The 16610-nt window shown below is 41.8% G+C and overlaps 1 protein-coding gene across 1 annotated transcript in view; it reads left to right on the top strand.

Annotated features, from left to right (window-relative positions):
* The window catches only part of VSIG4 (V-set and immunoglobulin domain containing 4), a 279878-nt gene extending 265978 nt beyond the window's left edge, over positions 1 to 13900 (top strand). The window contains exons 6-9 of the mRNA XM_063935615.1: positions 6008 to 6169; positions 9589 to 9690; positions 12250 to 12271; positions 12467 to 13900. Coding sequence (XP_063791685.1) covers positions 6008 to 6169; positions 9589 to 9690; positions 12250 to 12271; positions 12467 to 12671 — 491 coding nt within the window. The 3' untranslated portion in view covers positions 12672 to 13900. The remainder of the gene's footprint in view (positions 1 to 6007; positions 6170 to 9588; positions 9691 to 12249; positions 12272 to 12466) is intronic.
* Positions 13901 to 16610: the final 2710 nt, after the last annotated feature.

Below are 16610 nucleotides of genomic sequence, written 5' to 3'. Positions count from 1 at the left end.
CACAATGTGCACGCATTTTTTATGCTATTTTTACTCACACGTGCATAATGCGAAGGCTGCGCATGCGCAGTCGTTCGATAATCTGCCAGTTTGCGATTCACAATTTTTTTCAATCCTTACTGTATGAGATCCTATGCGTAAAAGGTGATAAAAAAGTGAAAAGTGTAATTAAAAAGCTTAAAGGATAATATTAGTAAATATTTAACAAACCCTTTTACTGATGTCATCCCGAGTGCTGGGGGATACCTGTATTTTGTGTCTTGTGCAGAAGTACAAAATGCTCAGATCTCTACATCCTAGTATAAATAATTACATGGGTGCTGTTATTTGATGTGGTACAGTAGGATGTTTATTTTTAAATGGTATGCTTTGTTGGGCTACCATATTATTCCCACATATTTTATGTAATTCATTTACATACATTTAAAAAAATGCTTTATCATTTTAGGTGCGGATTCTATTATAAAAACTGAATAAAAGAGCCAGCTTTTTGCTCTTTTGGAAAGGTGGATAAATGCTGGACCACTAATTATAAATAAAGATGTTGGTTTTGGATCTTTATCGCCCTAGTGTTTTTGATCTGTATTTGGTTTTGCCAAATCTAACCTTGTGTGTTTTGGTTTTGGATATCCAAAACATTTCCAAAACATTTCCAGTCATGTCCATTTTGACGACCTCACACCTTACAAAATTGTTTTCATCCATTTTAGGCCAAAGGCTGCAGCAAACTGGCTGGTTAGTAACCGACAGAGCAGTGGCACAAGCACATGGAAGTTTATAGCACATCTATGAAACTTTGCCACACAGTGGCAGAAAAGAAAAGTGGTGCAAGATGGAATTGTCCTTGGGACCCCATCCCCCATGATGGATATTAAAAAGGACATGCACAGTTTAACAAACCAAGCACTTCAGTGACAGGGACTGACACTTTTGTGGCTAAAGTGCTTGCTTTGTTTGGGCACCCGCAAAACAATTTTTTGGAAGGACTTCCTCCAATCACTAATGAGGAGGTTGATGATGAAAGTGTTAATCACATTATAATCTTGTACATTTCATGAACTCTCTGCAAATAACTTAACACGGAGGCATTGCCTAGATGACTAACCTACTGTACCTCTACTAACGTTGGCCTCACAAATGGAGCAGATGCTTTCACAAACATTGTCAGGCTTTGGGTAAAAATAATCCCACACCCAAGAGGTGGTATTTTTGGTCTCCTTCTAAGGCATTGCAATGGCTTTCTTTTTATCACGGGCGAGAACTGCAGTCACTGGTGGCTGACTTACACAAACAACATCATCATCATCAACATCCTCAGTGTCAGATAGTAGTACACCCATATCCACCTCATCCTGTTCCACTTCCACACTCAAATTCTCAATTTCTTTCATGCCCGCCCTTATCATCACCATCTTTCTTTGTACTGCTCCCCACATGTGCAGATGATGCAGAAATGGTGGGAGGTCAAAGAGGCTTCTCTATGAGGACAGTGTGAGAATGTCAGACTCACACATAGCTGATGTGAACACCCCTAAACGTTCCTGAGAAACATGTGACTGTTCTGAATGCACAGTTTGTTCTACTGCATTAGTAGTTTTTTTTTAAACCTCTACTAGTTCTTGCATCATCATGAGATGCAGAAGAAAATATCTCACTGACAGTTGCACAAACACTACTTAATGGCCAAGACCTGAGTCTTTTCTTGCCACTTTCATGTTTTTCTGCAGCTAACTTTCCTTTTGATGTTGTTTCTTTACCACTGTAAAATTAAATTGCTTCTTTGATTTTATATGCCCTGACTTAAGCCCTATATGCCCTTGGGCATTGTCCCTAGTCAATGACTTAAACAGACTTGTATCATCATGACTAGTGGTAGCATCTGCAGCATTAGTATGTGCCTCCTGCTCTCCTGCTCATCCTCCATATCTATCAAAAAAACACGAAGTGGGGTACAGCACAAACCACAATTTGTACAAAAAATTTAAAACCTACAGTGTCTCAATACGTGTATGAGTCAGACATAATAATCTAACACTGAAGTTTACTTTCATCTACAGTGACACACAATATGTGTATGAAACACAAATATAAATGCTGCAGTTCACTTTCACCTACAGTGTCACAAAATACATGTATGAGTCAGAAATAGTAACCTAACACTATGGTTTGATTTCACCTACAGTGTCACAAATGAAATACATGTATGATTAAACACTGCGCGTCTGACCGTCAGTGATACAGAAAAATAATAGTATAGTACACTGGGGTCTAGCGCATATATATATATATGTACACGAAATGTCTTTAAACTTGCGCTCAGGTCACCAGCAGCAATTTGGAGAAAGCCACTGTTAGTGGACTCCCAAAAAGTAATACATACAAGAAAAAAACAATTGCGCTCAGTGTATAGCCTTATAAGAGACTTGAATTCACTTTTTCATGTGCAGTATAATCAATGAATGTTTCTCCAAGGTGTGGGTTTTTGTATATGATGTCACCTGTAAGTATACCCTCACACCAGAAATAAACCTGAAAAAATGGCCAATGGCCTAATTACTGTAGACATGATACCAAACGTTTCTTTTATTAAAAAGTACATAATAAAAGCTTCATATGTTCACTTGAACATTATAAAATAATACATCGAGATGCAGTCAGGAAATACTGTCAGTTTCAGCAATTGAAAAAATTCACCCTCACCCTTGCAGGTGTAAGCTCAACAGGGTGTGGTGACAAACTGAACAGGAGACCGTAGCTGACTTAACCCCGGTCAGGATATATATAAGAAATGTCGTAGTGCATGTTGCCGCATACCTTATCTGGATTTTTTATAAAATATATCATTATTTTTTTTCTTTAAATTATATATTTAGCTTCTATAACTAGTGCAGAGTACCCCTAGATTGGAAGAGGACCCCTTTATGTACAACAAAGCACATACCACCTACTGTGTCACAATACGTGTATGACTACACTGGGGTTTACTATTAAAAAAAAAAAAAATATATATATATATATATATATATATATATATATATATAATTTATTTATTGATTGATTTATTATTATATACCATTTAGCTATAACTGGTACAGAGTAACCCTAGATTGGCAGAGGACCCCTTTATGTACAACAAAGCACAGACCACCCACAGTGTACCTCACAATAGGTGTATGATTATAGTACACTGTACACTGATTATACAGCAGCCCCTTTATGGATGGAGAGAGTGCCCCTGAACACGGCAGCCCCAGCCCCTTGATGGAACACAGTACCCCTGGAGGACAGAAGTACCCTTCAGCAACTCCAGTCCCTTGATACACAAAAACATAGCACCCCTGGCTGGCACATTGCACCGACGCATCCGTTCACTACAACCTCCACAGCTGGAGTAAAATGGCACTATCACCGGGGGCCTTATATAGAATCCAAAACCTGTGAGAATCTGACGACGTTAGGATTACATTTTGCCTCAATTTGGGATCCAAGTCAGGCTCCCGGCTCGAATCGCAATGTTCAGGTGAATCCGGTTCTCGTAAACCAGACCCGTTCATCTCTACTTATAAAGTATTTCTTGGTGATATACAACAGAATTAACAGATTTACTTTAGTTTCCTTTTGTGGAATTCCAATAAAAAACAAACAAAATAAAATATATTTTTTTAAAGGAAAAAGTCTTTGTGTGGGTGCAGTAATTAGTAATTATTGATATTAATGTTGTTATGTGACCAGTCCATAAATTTCCATTGGTAATTTTTTTTTTAAATTGTGTAAAGTTTTATTAGTTTTAACTGAATGTACAAAGTACAAAACAAACGTACAAGTAGTAATAAATATTTTTGCACACAGGAAAAGAAAATAATTAAGTGTATGTTATATTGCAAGCATAAGAGAACATTTATAGAGTGTCTGGTGCCTGTAGTAAAAATATGTACAGACAGTAGAATAACTACCGTAGCATAATTAGCAATTCTGGGAAAAAGTGGTTTACATAACACAGTGTGATGTGAGTTGCCTCAGTACATACATATAATCCTGCCCACCTCATAGACCAGTGCACCGCTACAATGCTCCCAAGCTTAGAAAATCATCAGGTGTTCCATCTGTCCCATTTCACATAGTATTTGGCTAATGTACCCCTAGATCTAAACATCAGCATTCCATGACCAGAGACATCATTAATCAAAGCTCTCCAATGATGGAGATTAGGAGATGTAGGTGCAAACCAATTTCTTGCCACAATTTCCATTGGATATTTGGTAGATTGAATAAACTCTGTGTCAACAATACACACTATCTACATGGGCTTAACCGGATTTCTGGTAAAGTTAAATGCCTTTATATAAAATTTTGTGGCATGTCAACTGAGTATAGCAGTATACTCGGACACATATTTGTAAAGCACAGTCTATGCTCCTTTTATTGGTACTACAAACTGCCCCTAAAGTATGGGTGTGGATTATTAGATCTACACTAAAAAGGTCTACAGTCAATAGGTATACCACTAATAATAGACATGCATTAGGTTGAAAGGATCAAAAGGTCGACATAAAATAAGTAGACAGTAGAAAAGGTTGACAGGGTCAAAAGGTTGAAATGTAAATGGCCGACTCAAAAAAAGTAGGCACCATTTTTTTTTTGGGGGGGGAGGGTTGTCGCTTTTCTGCCACAAACAAGCCCCATTAGTGCACTGTGTCCCCTCACATAGCTTGCTTCACTTGCCATGTTTCAGGCAAGGTGCCTTGCTCCGCTACTGGTGAGCTTGGCACAGGATATTATTCCCAATCGTAGTCCACGTGGATGGTATTGTATGAAAAAGTTCAAAAAAAATTGTGAATACCATATGTGTGTCGACCATTGTCAGGTTGACCTTTTGATCATGTTGACCTTTTGATCCCGTCGACCTTTTGAACTATCTACCTTTTACATGTCGGTCTTTTGACCCTGTTGACCCTGTTAACCTGTCAACCATTAGTTGCAGACCTATTGACTGTAGACCTTTGTTAGTGTAGAACTATAGTCCAGATACCCTAAAATATAAATCTGCAGCTACAATAGTTGTGTGGGTGTCAGATCCACCTGAAATGGCAAAGACTGAAAAATTACTTCAATATCCAACCTACTAACACTGCAGCCTAAATGTGATAGCTCCCAACCACCCTGGTCTTCCTTGCCCTAGTGTAGCCTGTTCCTGCCTTGCTGCTTGTTGAAGTGAAATGAATCAGCTTGCTCTGATTCTCTGACAGACTGCCACTCACACACTACAGTATACTGCAGATCTCTTGACTGGTCATGAGAGGAACATGACCAGTCATATCTCAGAAGATGAAGCTAAGGATTGCGCTAGAGCCAGCAACTGTTTGGTTTTAAGATGCACCACTGACATCATGCATTATTGGGCCATGTGCAAAAAGTAGTCTTGGGCCTGTAAACCATTATCAATTTATAAGAGGTTCTGTAACTGTATTTTAGAACACAAACTAATAGACCTGGTTTTAACAAGGTAGTTGTAGCTATTGAAATGTTATTTATTTTTGTACTAATAACTAAGTAATAATAATTGTAACAATTTGTAGTCACTTGTCTATCTACTGTGGGTTCAGGATATGCAGTGGAGAAAGATTCCTGAAACAAGATGATCCCATGCTATCCCCTTGATTTGTGATTTCCTTGCATCCAGAATGATACAACCAGGCAAGCTCAGTACCCACAAATTCTGAGTCCAGAAATCACATTAGCTGCAAATGACACTGCATCCCACTCTGATCCCTCTTGAACATAGGCCAACTGTTTTCATATAACATCCTTGTTCAGAGGGAATGTCTGCTGTTACACGAATAACTGTAGGTGAAATACCATTTATATGTATAGTATATTCTGAATTACAGTGATTCTTACTTTTAGTTCTATTGTTTATTTTACATTTAAACAGTTGCCTGTGATTTTTTTGATCCAGTTTCCAAAAGGATAATTACCTATTGCAAATGTACCATCTGTTTTGATATAGGAACTTCACATGTTGAAGATGTTTCAAGTGTCAGTAAAATCAACACAATAGAGAACAGCAGAACCATTACCAAGACTGGAAAATTCAATGCACGCACAACTGTGATGTCCATGTCCATCGCAGATGTGATCCACAATAATCCAGAGAATAGTGCTAGAACAGGTAATAGAAGAAAAATGATAATTCACATTGATTTTACTGCTTTACATAGTAACAATTTTCACAAATTGAATTCTACCTTTTAACTGTATTATGGGGGTAATTCCAAGTTGATCGCAGCAGGAAATTTTTTAGCAGTTGGGCAAAACCATGTGCACTGCAGGGGGGGCAGATATAACATGTGCAGAGAGAGTTAGATTTGGGTGGGGTGTATTCAAACTGAAATCTAAATTGCAGTGTAAAAATAAAGCAGCCAGTATTTACCCTGCACAGAAACAAAATAACCCACCCAAATCTAACTCTCTCTGCAAATGTTATATCTGCCACACCTGCAGTGCACATGGTTTTGCCCAATTGCTAACAAACTTGCTGCTGCGATCAACTCAGAATTACCCCCTATATATTCTCATTATATTGTATATATACAAATAAAATATACATTGCAGAATGCAAAATATTTGCATAACTGAACACACATGGAGAAAGGAAACATGCTGAAGAACAGGGGATCTGGGAGAAGGGAGGGTATGTTTATACTAGAAAATCAGGGGTCTAAAACATCTTTGAAGCGTGAACAGAAAATATAGACAGAATGTTACATTACAGATATTGTTGCAATTTCAGCATAGAGGGCGATAGTGAGCCATGGTTTCTTTGTGGGGCTGGAGAAGGAAAGGTGGGTGTGATGACACATAAAGGCTGCAGAATGGAGACAGTCTAGGGCAGAGGTTTTCAAACTCGGTCCTCGGGAGCCCACACAGTGCATGTTTTGCAGGTAACCCAGCAGGTGCACAGGTGTATTAATTACTCACTGACACATTTTAAAAGGTCCACAGGTGGAGCTAATTATTTCACTTGAGATTCTGTGAGGAGACCTGCAAAACATGCACTGTGTGGGCCCCCGAGGACCGAGTTTGAGAACCTCTGGTCTAGGGGACTGGAAAGTGAAGTAAGGCTACTCACTTTGTATAATCAGCCCAGGTGGGGGTTGTGGAAGCCAGAGTGGCTGCCTGTGGAGTCCAAGTGGGCTGTGGCAGCCAAAAGATCCCAGTGAGACTGGATATCAGTAGGGGCCAATAGTTCAGTGTCTAAAGCCCCCCCATACATTACTGCGACTTGTCTGAGGCACAAGTCGGATCTGTTTTCCCTTGAACTCCCCCAGCAGCTCCCCGGGAGTGCTTCCATCCGATGTGGTACTTGATGTGCCTTTTTTTTTACATGGGATTTATTGCATGCGATATATTGCATACTGCTACTGCTGCTGCCGCTTCGGTTCCGGAGAAATTCCACTCAAGTGGAGATATGCGAGAAATCGCATGTGATATATCGCAGGTGCTGAAAAACCAGCAGCGATGTGCACCTGATGGCTGCAATTCCGATGTATCCTATGTGCAGCATGTCCGAACACTGACTCAGCACCGATGCGCACAAGACTGTGCATCAGATCAGATCAGATGTCAAACACCTGCAATTTGGCCACCTTTCATCCGATTTCTCGGCCTCATGCGTCTGAATCGGATGAAAAGAGGCCAAATCGCACTACTGTATGGCCAGCTTAAATTTGCAGGAGGCAAACCACAAACTCTCTGTGAATGTGCTTGTGAACTTGCATCTAAGAAAGGCCAGGAGGTCGTGTCTACACCTACGTAATAATAGCACCCACTTTCGGTCATATAATTGCATACTGTTATGCTACATGATAATAGCACATTCATGAATATATCTAACTTGAGAGCCAACTCACCTGGATGCACCCCAAGATCACTGGGTGCTAATTTTATGTAGCCTTACGGTCCGCCAGAAACAGAGATGACTTTGTGCAGCCTGGCGGCTTAATCATATCCTTGCACAATAAAAAATTGCACACCCTAATTCTAAACATAAGAGAAAATGCAGGTGCACACTGTAAACACTAATAAGGCCCTCATTCCGAGTTGATCGGTCGCAAGGCGAATTTAGCAGAGTTACACACGCTAAGCCTACGCCTACTGGGAGTGTATCTTAGCTTCTTAAAATTGCGACCGATGTAATCGCAATATTGCGATTACAAACTACTTTGCAGTTTCTGAGTAACTTCAACCTTACTCTGCCTGTGCGATCAGTTCAGTGCTTGTCGTTCCTGGTTTGACGTCACAAACACACCCAGCGTTCGCTCAGACACTCCCCCGTTTCTCCAGCCACTCCTGCGTTTTTTCCGGAAACGGTAGCGTTTTCAACCACACGCCCATAAAACGCCGTGTTTCCGCCCAGTAACACCCATTTCCTGTCAATCACATTACGATCGCCGGAGCGATGAAAAAGCCGTGAGTAAAAATACTATCTTCATTGTTAAATTACTTGGCGCAGTCGCAGTGCGAATATTGCGCATACGTACTAAGCGGATTTTCATTGCGATGCGATGAAAAATACCGAGCGAACGACTCGGAATGAGGGCCTAAGAACACTGTCAATCAGATCAATTGCAATTTTTAACATAGAGTAAAATTGAGGGTCGCAGCATAATATTTGGCAAAAAAATATGGGCCCACCGACCATTTGCAAATATATGCAAACTGAGATCTCTTTATTTCTGTTATCATGTAGTAATCAAATCTCATTTCTGACCTGTTTCAGTGGGTTAGAGGAATATTTTTTCCTTTTTTTCCTGATAGATTGGGATGAAGCTGTGAGCCAGTGCTCTGAATGAGAGCTAGGGTGTTATTGTTTTTCATGTATGCTTAATGTTGCCAGTAAAACTCCATTTGTTTAATTTGCACCTGAAAAGCTGTCTGTTGACCGTGATTAGAGTACCCAAAACACTGCACCACAAAGCACTCTACTGAACAAATGACACCAGATTGTCACAATGTATATTGTAATTCTAAATATTCAGTATTTGTTAAAGTAAAACTAAAAAAGCACATTCCCTGTACAGCATATGTAAAATAACCCAATAACCAGTGGTGTATCAAGAGGGAAGGAGGACTGTGTGCAGGCTCCATCTGGGTCCCCTCCTCTCTGGCCAACAGTGCTGTAGACTCTGGGCACTACCGGCACTAGGAGACACTAGTTCTGTCCCAGAGTCTAGTGCGTTTGCTCAGGTCTCCGGGAAATAGTGTGACTGACATTTTCCCAGAGATTTTCTTGCTGTGCATGCAGGAAAATGGCTGCTACACCATTTTCCAAGATAGTTTAAATAAGATAAAGAATTAGAGGGGAGTTCCCTGTACTGAAAAAAATATTTAATCTTCCCTCCACACTTGTGTTGCTAGAGATTGGGCTTCATCGTATACTATACTATGAAATACACGTACAATATTTTGAACTTTCTAGGTGCACATTTATAAAAAAAAAAAAACTTCATTTAGGTGCATATAGAGTAGTGTTTAATTTCATGTTAGCTTAGCAGTCATGATAAATTATGGTTTTTACTATTTCTACAGGCTCTGGACTTCACCTCTACTTACTGATAATCACTATATGCTGTGTTCTATGTGTTATAGTCCTAATTATTGTCCTCATTACCAGAAAAAATAAGCAGAAAGGTATGTTGATATATACAGTATATGAGTATGTTGTATGATACCGTATCTATCTTTCTATCTATCTTTCTATCTATCTATCTATCTATCTATCTATCTATCTATCTATCTATCTATCTATCTATCTATCTATCTAACTATTTATCTATTTCCTGGAAAACTGATGCACCATGGATTTTAAAAAAAATTCCAGGTGATCTAGATTTCTTTACAAACAGATGCATTGGTGTAAATTGTCTAACCTGTTCCTCCAATCAACAAGCAATCAAAGTCCATGACCATGTGCAATGTGCTCTTTCTGGCTGTCTCAGTATTGATGTTAAACAGCCTCTGAGATTTCCAATGGAGAAGGTGTAATGGAGATGAGAAGGGGGCCAGGAACAGATTCTTGAGGAACACTTCTACTGCTCCACTCTAACAGTCTACACATTAGACTATACTTTATAGAATCAAAGATAAAATGAGACTCTCGAGGGTGAGTATTAAAAATAATGGGTGCATGGTGTGTGGTGTGGACCCCCTTGGACCCTGGGGGCCTGTGCGCACTGCACACACTGCACCCATTATAAATACTCCAGTGAATCAGTGCCAGATTAAGGTCCATATGGGCGTAGAGCTGAAATTTATGAAGGGCTTATTGTATGCCATCGTAGGGGTTGTGATTAGTGATCATGGGTGTGTGACCAGCAATCAAGGGTGTGTGGCATGTGCTTTAGGGTGTGACTAGCGTGTACCTTCAAAACCTCCCCTCTTCACTTATATCAATAGGGTAATGTGAGAAAAGTGCAACACCACTTGTTACCGTTGCTGTAATATGACAGCAAAGAAACACCTCTACTAAAGATCATATGGGTCACTTAGTTACATCATAAATCTGAGATCTCTCTATATATATAAAAAATGAGAGACCTTATCTTATTATTAGCTATAGGGGATAGTTATTAAAATATGTGGTCTGCCCCAGAAAATGATGACTTCTTATGGTTGCAAATCGTAGCAATATGGATTCTAACTACCCTCGGATGTATCAATTTTAGTCATCAAGACAAGTTCTTCCATAGAGAGCCAGTCCTTGAGATCCGGAAGAAGTTAAATGATTGCATCCTTTGCAGCTAGTAAGCATGCATGACATTCTAGCTGTGCAATGCGGCAGAAGACACAAGTCGCTTAGGGGCATCCTGCAGCCCACCAGAGAGGGATCGCAAGATTCTTTCAGGCAGACCAGTCCCATAGCAGTTAATGGGCTTACCGCCATCTGCAGCCTTACACCAGGGCCGTCTTAACAGCATGGTAGGCCCCTGGACAAAGCAATGCACTGGGGCCCCTACCTATTCTCTAGCAGTGGGAGGTTGGTAAGGAGTGTTCTATCTTCCGCTCAGCATGCAGGATCTGTAGGCATAATTACTGCTAATTACTCCTTTCCTGCATGAATGGGGGCGGGGGGTTGGTGCGAAGGGGTGGGAGTGAGAACACTAAACTGTAGAAGAAGGGCTTTAGGCTAATATAAGAGGCCTAGGTTCATGACTTCTAGGGTGGTAGAGGGTGTTTATTATGCGGGGGAGGGGTGTATAGTGGCGTGGGCTTAATATTCATAATTTTTCCGTGGGAGGGCAGCTTGCTTCACCACAGATATCTCCGGTTACTTTGTGTGGATTTCTTAGCTTTAAATTGAGAGACCCACCTTTTAGTAGGAACTGGGGACTTGGGGATCAGTGTCCAGGATCTGGAGCAGCCCACCGACAAAATCTAAAACTGCATCCCAGGCATGTGGAGCTGGAGCAGGGACCAGAGATATCTGGCCAGGAAAAGCAATTATAAATGGAATGGTGTGTATTCCAGTGCAAGGACCTTTTTAGGTAACAGTGTATGAAATCAAATATATATCTTTCTTCATGTCAGTGTACCATATATCAATCAGATTTCTCTTCTAATAAATATTTTATATCTATCAGTATTATTATATCATTATTATATTATATATATTTTATTTCATACACTGTTACCTAAAAAAGTCCTTGCGCTGGAATACAAACCATTCCATATATAGTTACTTCTCCAGGGGATTGGAGAATCCCTTTATTCCAAAAGCAGCATACATTATACAGTTATATTACTTATTTCTCTAGTTAGCGCAGCCATTATACCATTTTCCTTCAGGAAAAGCAATTAACAGGCTCAGATGGGGACCGTCGAAGGTGGAAATCTCCGGTTCCTCAGGGCCAATTTTCGAAATCTGGTACCACTGGAAAGAGGGCTAGGGCTCTTATACTTCTGGAGCCCTTGAGCAACTGCCCATGGAAAAGACGGCCAAGCCTTACACCCTGCAGCAGCGATAGTTATTCCTCGTTATTAGTTATGGGGAAAAGCAGGACTCAGTGCACCTAAAATAAGGGTGTGCGCTGCTAGCAAGGTAGACGGACGGCTCTGTATCTCTAAAATATTCTTGAAGGCAATTGCAAAAGGTATACTGTAAATTCGGAATATATCAGGGTGCTCAGGGAGCATGTATTGCTGTATTCATCGCATTAATGTTTTGTTCATTTCTGTTTTTATTTCCTACAGGGAAATCCTTGAACTTAACAGTGTAAGTCCTTCTCTTTAATTCTATAACAAAAGAAATGTGAATGGTTTGATAAATAGAATAGGAAAACTATATGAAACGAATGTAGCCAACTTAACATGCTAGAAAGCAGTTCAACTATGCTGAATGATTACAGTATATGTGCTATAGGTGTGTTTTTGAGAGACTCATCTCTGTGACATTTTCCTTTTCTCCCAGAACCTATCGACAGGTGGATATAGAAGCTCATCTTCCTCCTCTTCCTGGAGGTAATTGCCAATCCTGTGATAATCGAACAGAAGCTGGTAATGATTACCAGCCCTGGAATCCACAGCCGATGTCTGCATATGAGGGCATTAAACCTACCTGCTCTAATGATTATGAGCCGCTTTTTGCACACAGTACAGATATGAAAACGTTTTAATACTGTTGCTGCTAAGGTCACTTGAATATCTGTTTTGTTCATATGTAAGGGATTCTGTTACTGTAGGCAGACAAATATTGGCAAATAGCTTGCAACTTGTTTTTTAGCCTGATCAGTTTAGCACTTACTTATGTATATCCAAATCACATCTGCATTAGATCAGCTCTATGCTCATCAAACTAGAATCCCAGAATATTTCCTTTTTGTCAAATCCATAGATTGGCTCACTAGTAGTTTTACACTTTTCCCCTTTGTGATTCCCAAGGGCAATCTAGAATAAAACATGTGGGCCATGTGCAAAAGATGGACAGATTTCAAGTTGTGTAGTGTTGAGCTACACACACAACATTAATATATCATCCAATCATGGTCAATGTGTATAGACCAAAACAAACCTGATAATAATATGCTTGAAACAAACAGGATAAATAGGGGACATGTTGACCGTTACTGGTATTTGTTAACTCATCTTCCAAACCACAGTGATAGACCTCAACAGCAATACAGCTTCTCATCGCAACTTAATATTATCACTTCTCTGGTGTTTTGTTTAGTCTGTTTCTATTACTAGCAGATATTGCTATCTGTTCTGGCTTATAATGTGACTAAGGAGTAAAGGTTAGCATTACTGCCTCACAGCACTGAGGTCATGGGTTCGATTCCCACCATGGCTCTACCTGTGCGGAGTTTGTATATTCTCCCCGTACTTGCGTGGGTTTCCTCCCACAATCCAAAAATATACTGGCAGGTCAATTGGATCCCAACAAAAAATAACCCTAGTATGAATGTGTGCGTGTGTACATGTGGTAGGGAATATAGATTGTAAGCTCCACTGCGGAATATGTGTGCGCTAAATAAATTACTGGTAATAAATAATAAATAAATGTCCTAAGTCGGCAAACAGAAAGGCAGCAAAATCCCTGTACATATCGCTCCTTGATATAAAGCATTTTCTCTGTCTACTACCTGCTAGTGCTAACAACAGGTTACTATATTCAGGGGCGAATTTAGGAGTCATACAGCTCCAAGACACAACATTATCGGTCGTACCCATCATGTCACTGCCCCTTTCATGGAGGGACTTCCCGACTGCCAAAGCAGCACCAACCTCAACCCCCCTCCACCACCACAATTTACTGAACATTTCCCACTCCTCCCTCACCAGTTACAAAATAAGAAATAAGTCATAATGAAAAAAAAAAAAAAATCACCTGGCTCCAGGGCTGCCACCAGAAATTGTGGGGCCAGGGACTGACAAAATAGGCAGCCCCCCCCCCCCCCCCCCACACACACACACACTTTTACAAAAAAAATATTTTAGGCAGATATTTTGGCCAAAAATTACCAAGCCTGCCGCCACGTCAAGGTAGACTCTTTAGGCAGGTACCTAACCACCCTCATTAAATAAACCCTGGTGCCAGATATGCCTCCATTGCCACATACAGAAATGCCCCCACAGTGTCTGCCAGATATGCCCCCAGTGCCAGATACAGAAATGCCCCCACAGTGCCTGCCAGATATGCCCCCAGTGCCAAATACAGAAATGCCCCCACAGTGCATGCCAGATATGCCCCTAGTGCCAGATATGCCCCCAGTGCCAGATATGCCCCAAGTGCCAGATACAGAAATGCCTCCACAGTGCATGCCAGATATACCCCCAGTGCCAGATACATATATGTACCAGACATGCTCCCACAGTGACTGCCAGATATGCCGCCAGTGCCAGATATGCCCCCAGTGCCAGATACAGAAATGCCCCCACAGTGCCTGCCAGATATGCCCCCAGTGCCAAATACAGAAATGCCCCCCACAGTGCATGCCAGATATGCCCCTAGTGCCAGATATGCCCCCAGTGCCAGATATGCCCCAAGTGCCAGATACAGAAATGCCCCCACAGTGCATGCCAGATATGCCCCAAGTGCCAGATACATATATGTACCCAGTGCCAGATATGCCCCCAGTGCCAGATACAGAAATGCCCCCAGTGCCAGACATGCCCCCACAGTGTCTGCCAGATATGTCCCCAGAGCCACAAACAGAAATGCCCCCACAGTGCCTGACAGAAATGCCCCCAGTGCCCCACATACAGAAATGCCCCCACAGTGCCTTCCAGATATGCCCCCCCTGCCAGATATGCCCCCATTGCCTGATACAGAAATGCCCCCTCAGTGCCTGATAGATATGCCCCCAGTGCCAGGTACACATGTGCTCACAGCCCCGGGCCCCCTACTCACAAAACATACAGTCACAGACAGAGACATACAACATACTTATCTTTACAAATCAGTCCTCTCTGCTCTATCTCCCAAACTGTCAGAGTGGCCGGGCCCAGGACAACTGTCCACAGGGCATCCCCTTGATGGTGGCCCTGCCTGGTTCATCTGGCTTAGTAGTGCTGTCATGCAGGTGGGCATGCTGTGCTGCCTCCCTCTTCCCCCCCAGCAACTGGCACCCCTAGGCACGTGCCTCACATGCCTAGTGGGAAATCCACCACTGACAATATTGCACTTCCACAGTTTTATGGCCTAGCTGTTATTAAGATGAGGGCACTTCTGGCAGCTGTCTTCTCCAGTATCAGCTTTATCACCTGTAGTTGACATTTTATGCATCTCCTCACTGAGAGCAGGCTGTACTGTGTACTACTGGGAAAATGTGGTCAAAACTTAAAAAAAAAAAAAAAAGGTAATGCTGAATTTCCTATATGGAAAGCAAAACATGCTGAACTTTGCACCCGATAGGCAATGCCATCTGTTGATGGCACTGCCTACAGAGGCCTGTGTTCTTCTTACTGCATAGTTCCCTGAGGGGGATCCTATAGGATCCCTTCTGGTATCCCCCATGGCTCGCACATGTCATAAACAGGTCATAAACCTCGGAAGTCCTTATATTACAAAGGGCAGCTCTTATCGGAAGTGCTGTCCTTTGAGACTTTTACTACAAATCTACATGCTTACCAGCGTTATTTACACTACTGGGTATACAGTATGTGGTGGGATGTATTGCATTTATTTATATATTGTCAAACGATGTGGGTGTTCCCAATCGATCGGATGACCAATTGTTCCATGTGTATGCACTATATCGTGCATGGCACGCTCCCGTGGGGTCACCTGTCACCTCCCCTGATCTTTCTGCATGTTCAAAAGATCGGGGGTGCAGCTGGTGTTCCCACACAGCGCTATGCAGGGAAGGGGCATAGTGGGCGGTCACGCACCCGATAGTTCCATGTGTATGGCCACGCGATATGTCAGCCCTCGGATCATCCGACGCATTGGTGGGTACACATCGTACCGTGTGTACCCACTTCACATAGTGCAGTCAGGGTGGAATGTGTCTCTTTCCTCTCCGTTCACTCTCCTCGGTGGGGTTATTTTTAGTAAAAATACTTTGCAGCGATAGCATGCGAAGCAGGAGATAGTTTTCTCTACAATAAGTGTAATTTTAGTACATGAAACCATAAAAGAAGAAAGAATTTGGAGAAACATGCTTCTTCATGCAGACCCTAAGAAGGAAGACTGGATAGTCTTTTGGACTGAGTAGAAGTGCAAAGAGGGCACATGTAGCATTCATAATCAACAACTTTATAAATATATATAAATCTTTTCAGTGTTTCTGCAGCATAGCAATCAGGGCCAAAGTTATACAGTACCTACTACAATACAGTTATACAGTAACTACTACAGTCTAATGGGGCCCGCAACCAGTGCAGGCAGGCTTGGTGTCTGGCCACGCTGGCATTAGGAAAGGAGGGGAGGGCCGCAGGCACAGAAATGCAGCCGATGCCGGCCTCAGCCCACCCACCTTGTCCATCATCCGTGCACTGAGGCAGAAAGGGGCGGGCCTCACTGTATTCTTCAGAGGAAGGAGCAACCAATGGCAGCGCACAAACCAGACTGTCATTTCCTGAATCCTGCAGGTCAGCCGGAGGAGAAGCAAGTG

This window comes from Pseudophryne corroboree, chromosome 8 (assembly GCF_028390025.1).
Source record: "Pseudophryne corroboree isolate aPseCor3 chromosome 8, aPseCor3.hap2, whole genome shotgun sequence".
Classification (NCBI taxonomy): domain Eukaryota; kingdom Metazoa; phylum Chordata; class Amphibia; order Anura; family Myobatrachidae; genus Pseudophryne; species Pseudophryne corroboree.
This window is presented reverse-complemented; position numbering and strand designations above follow the sequence as displayed.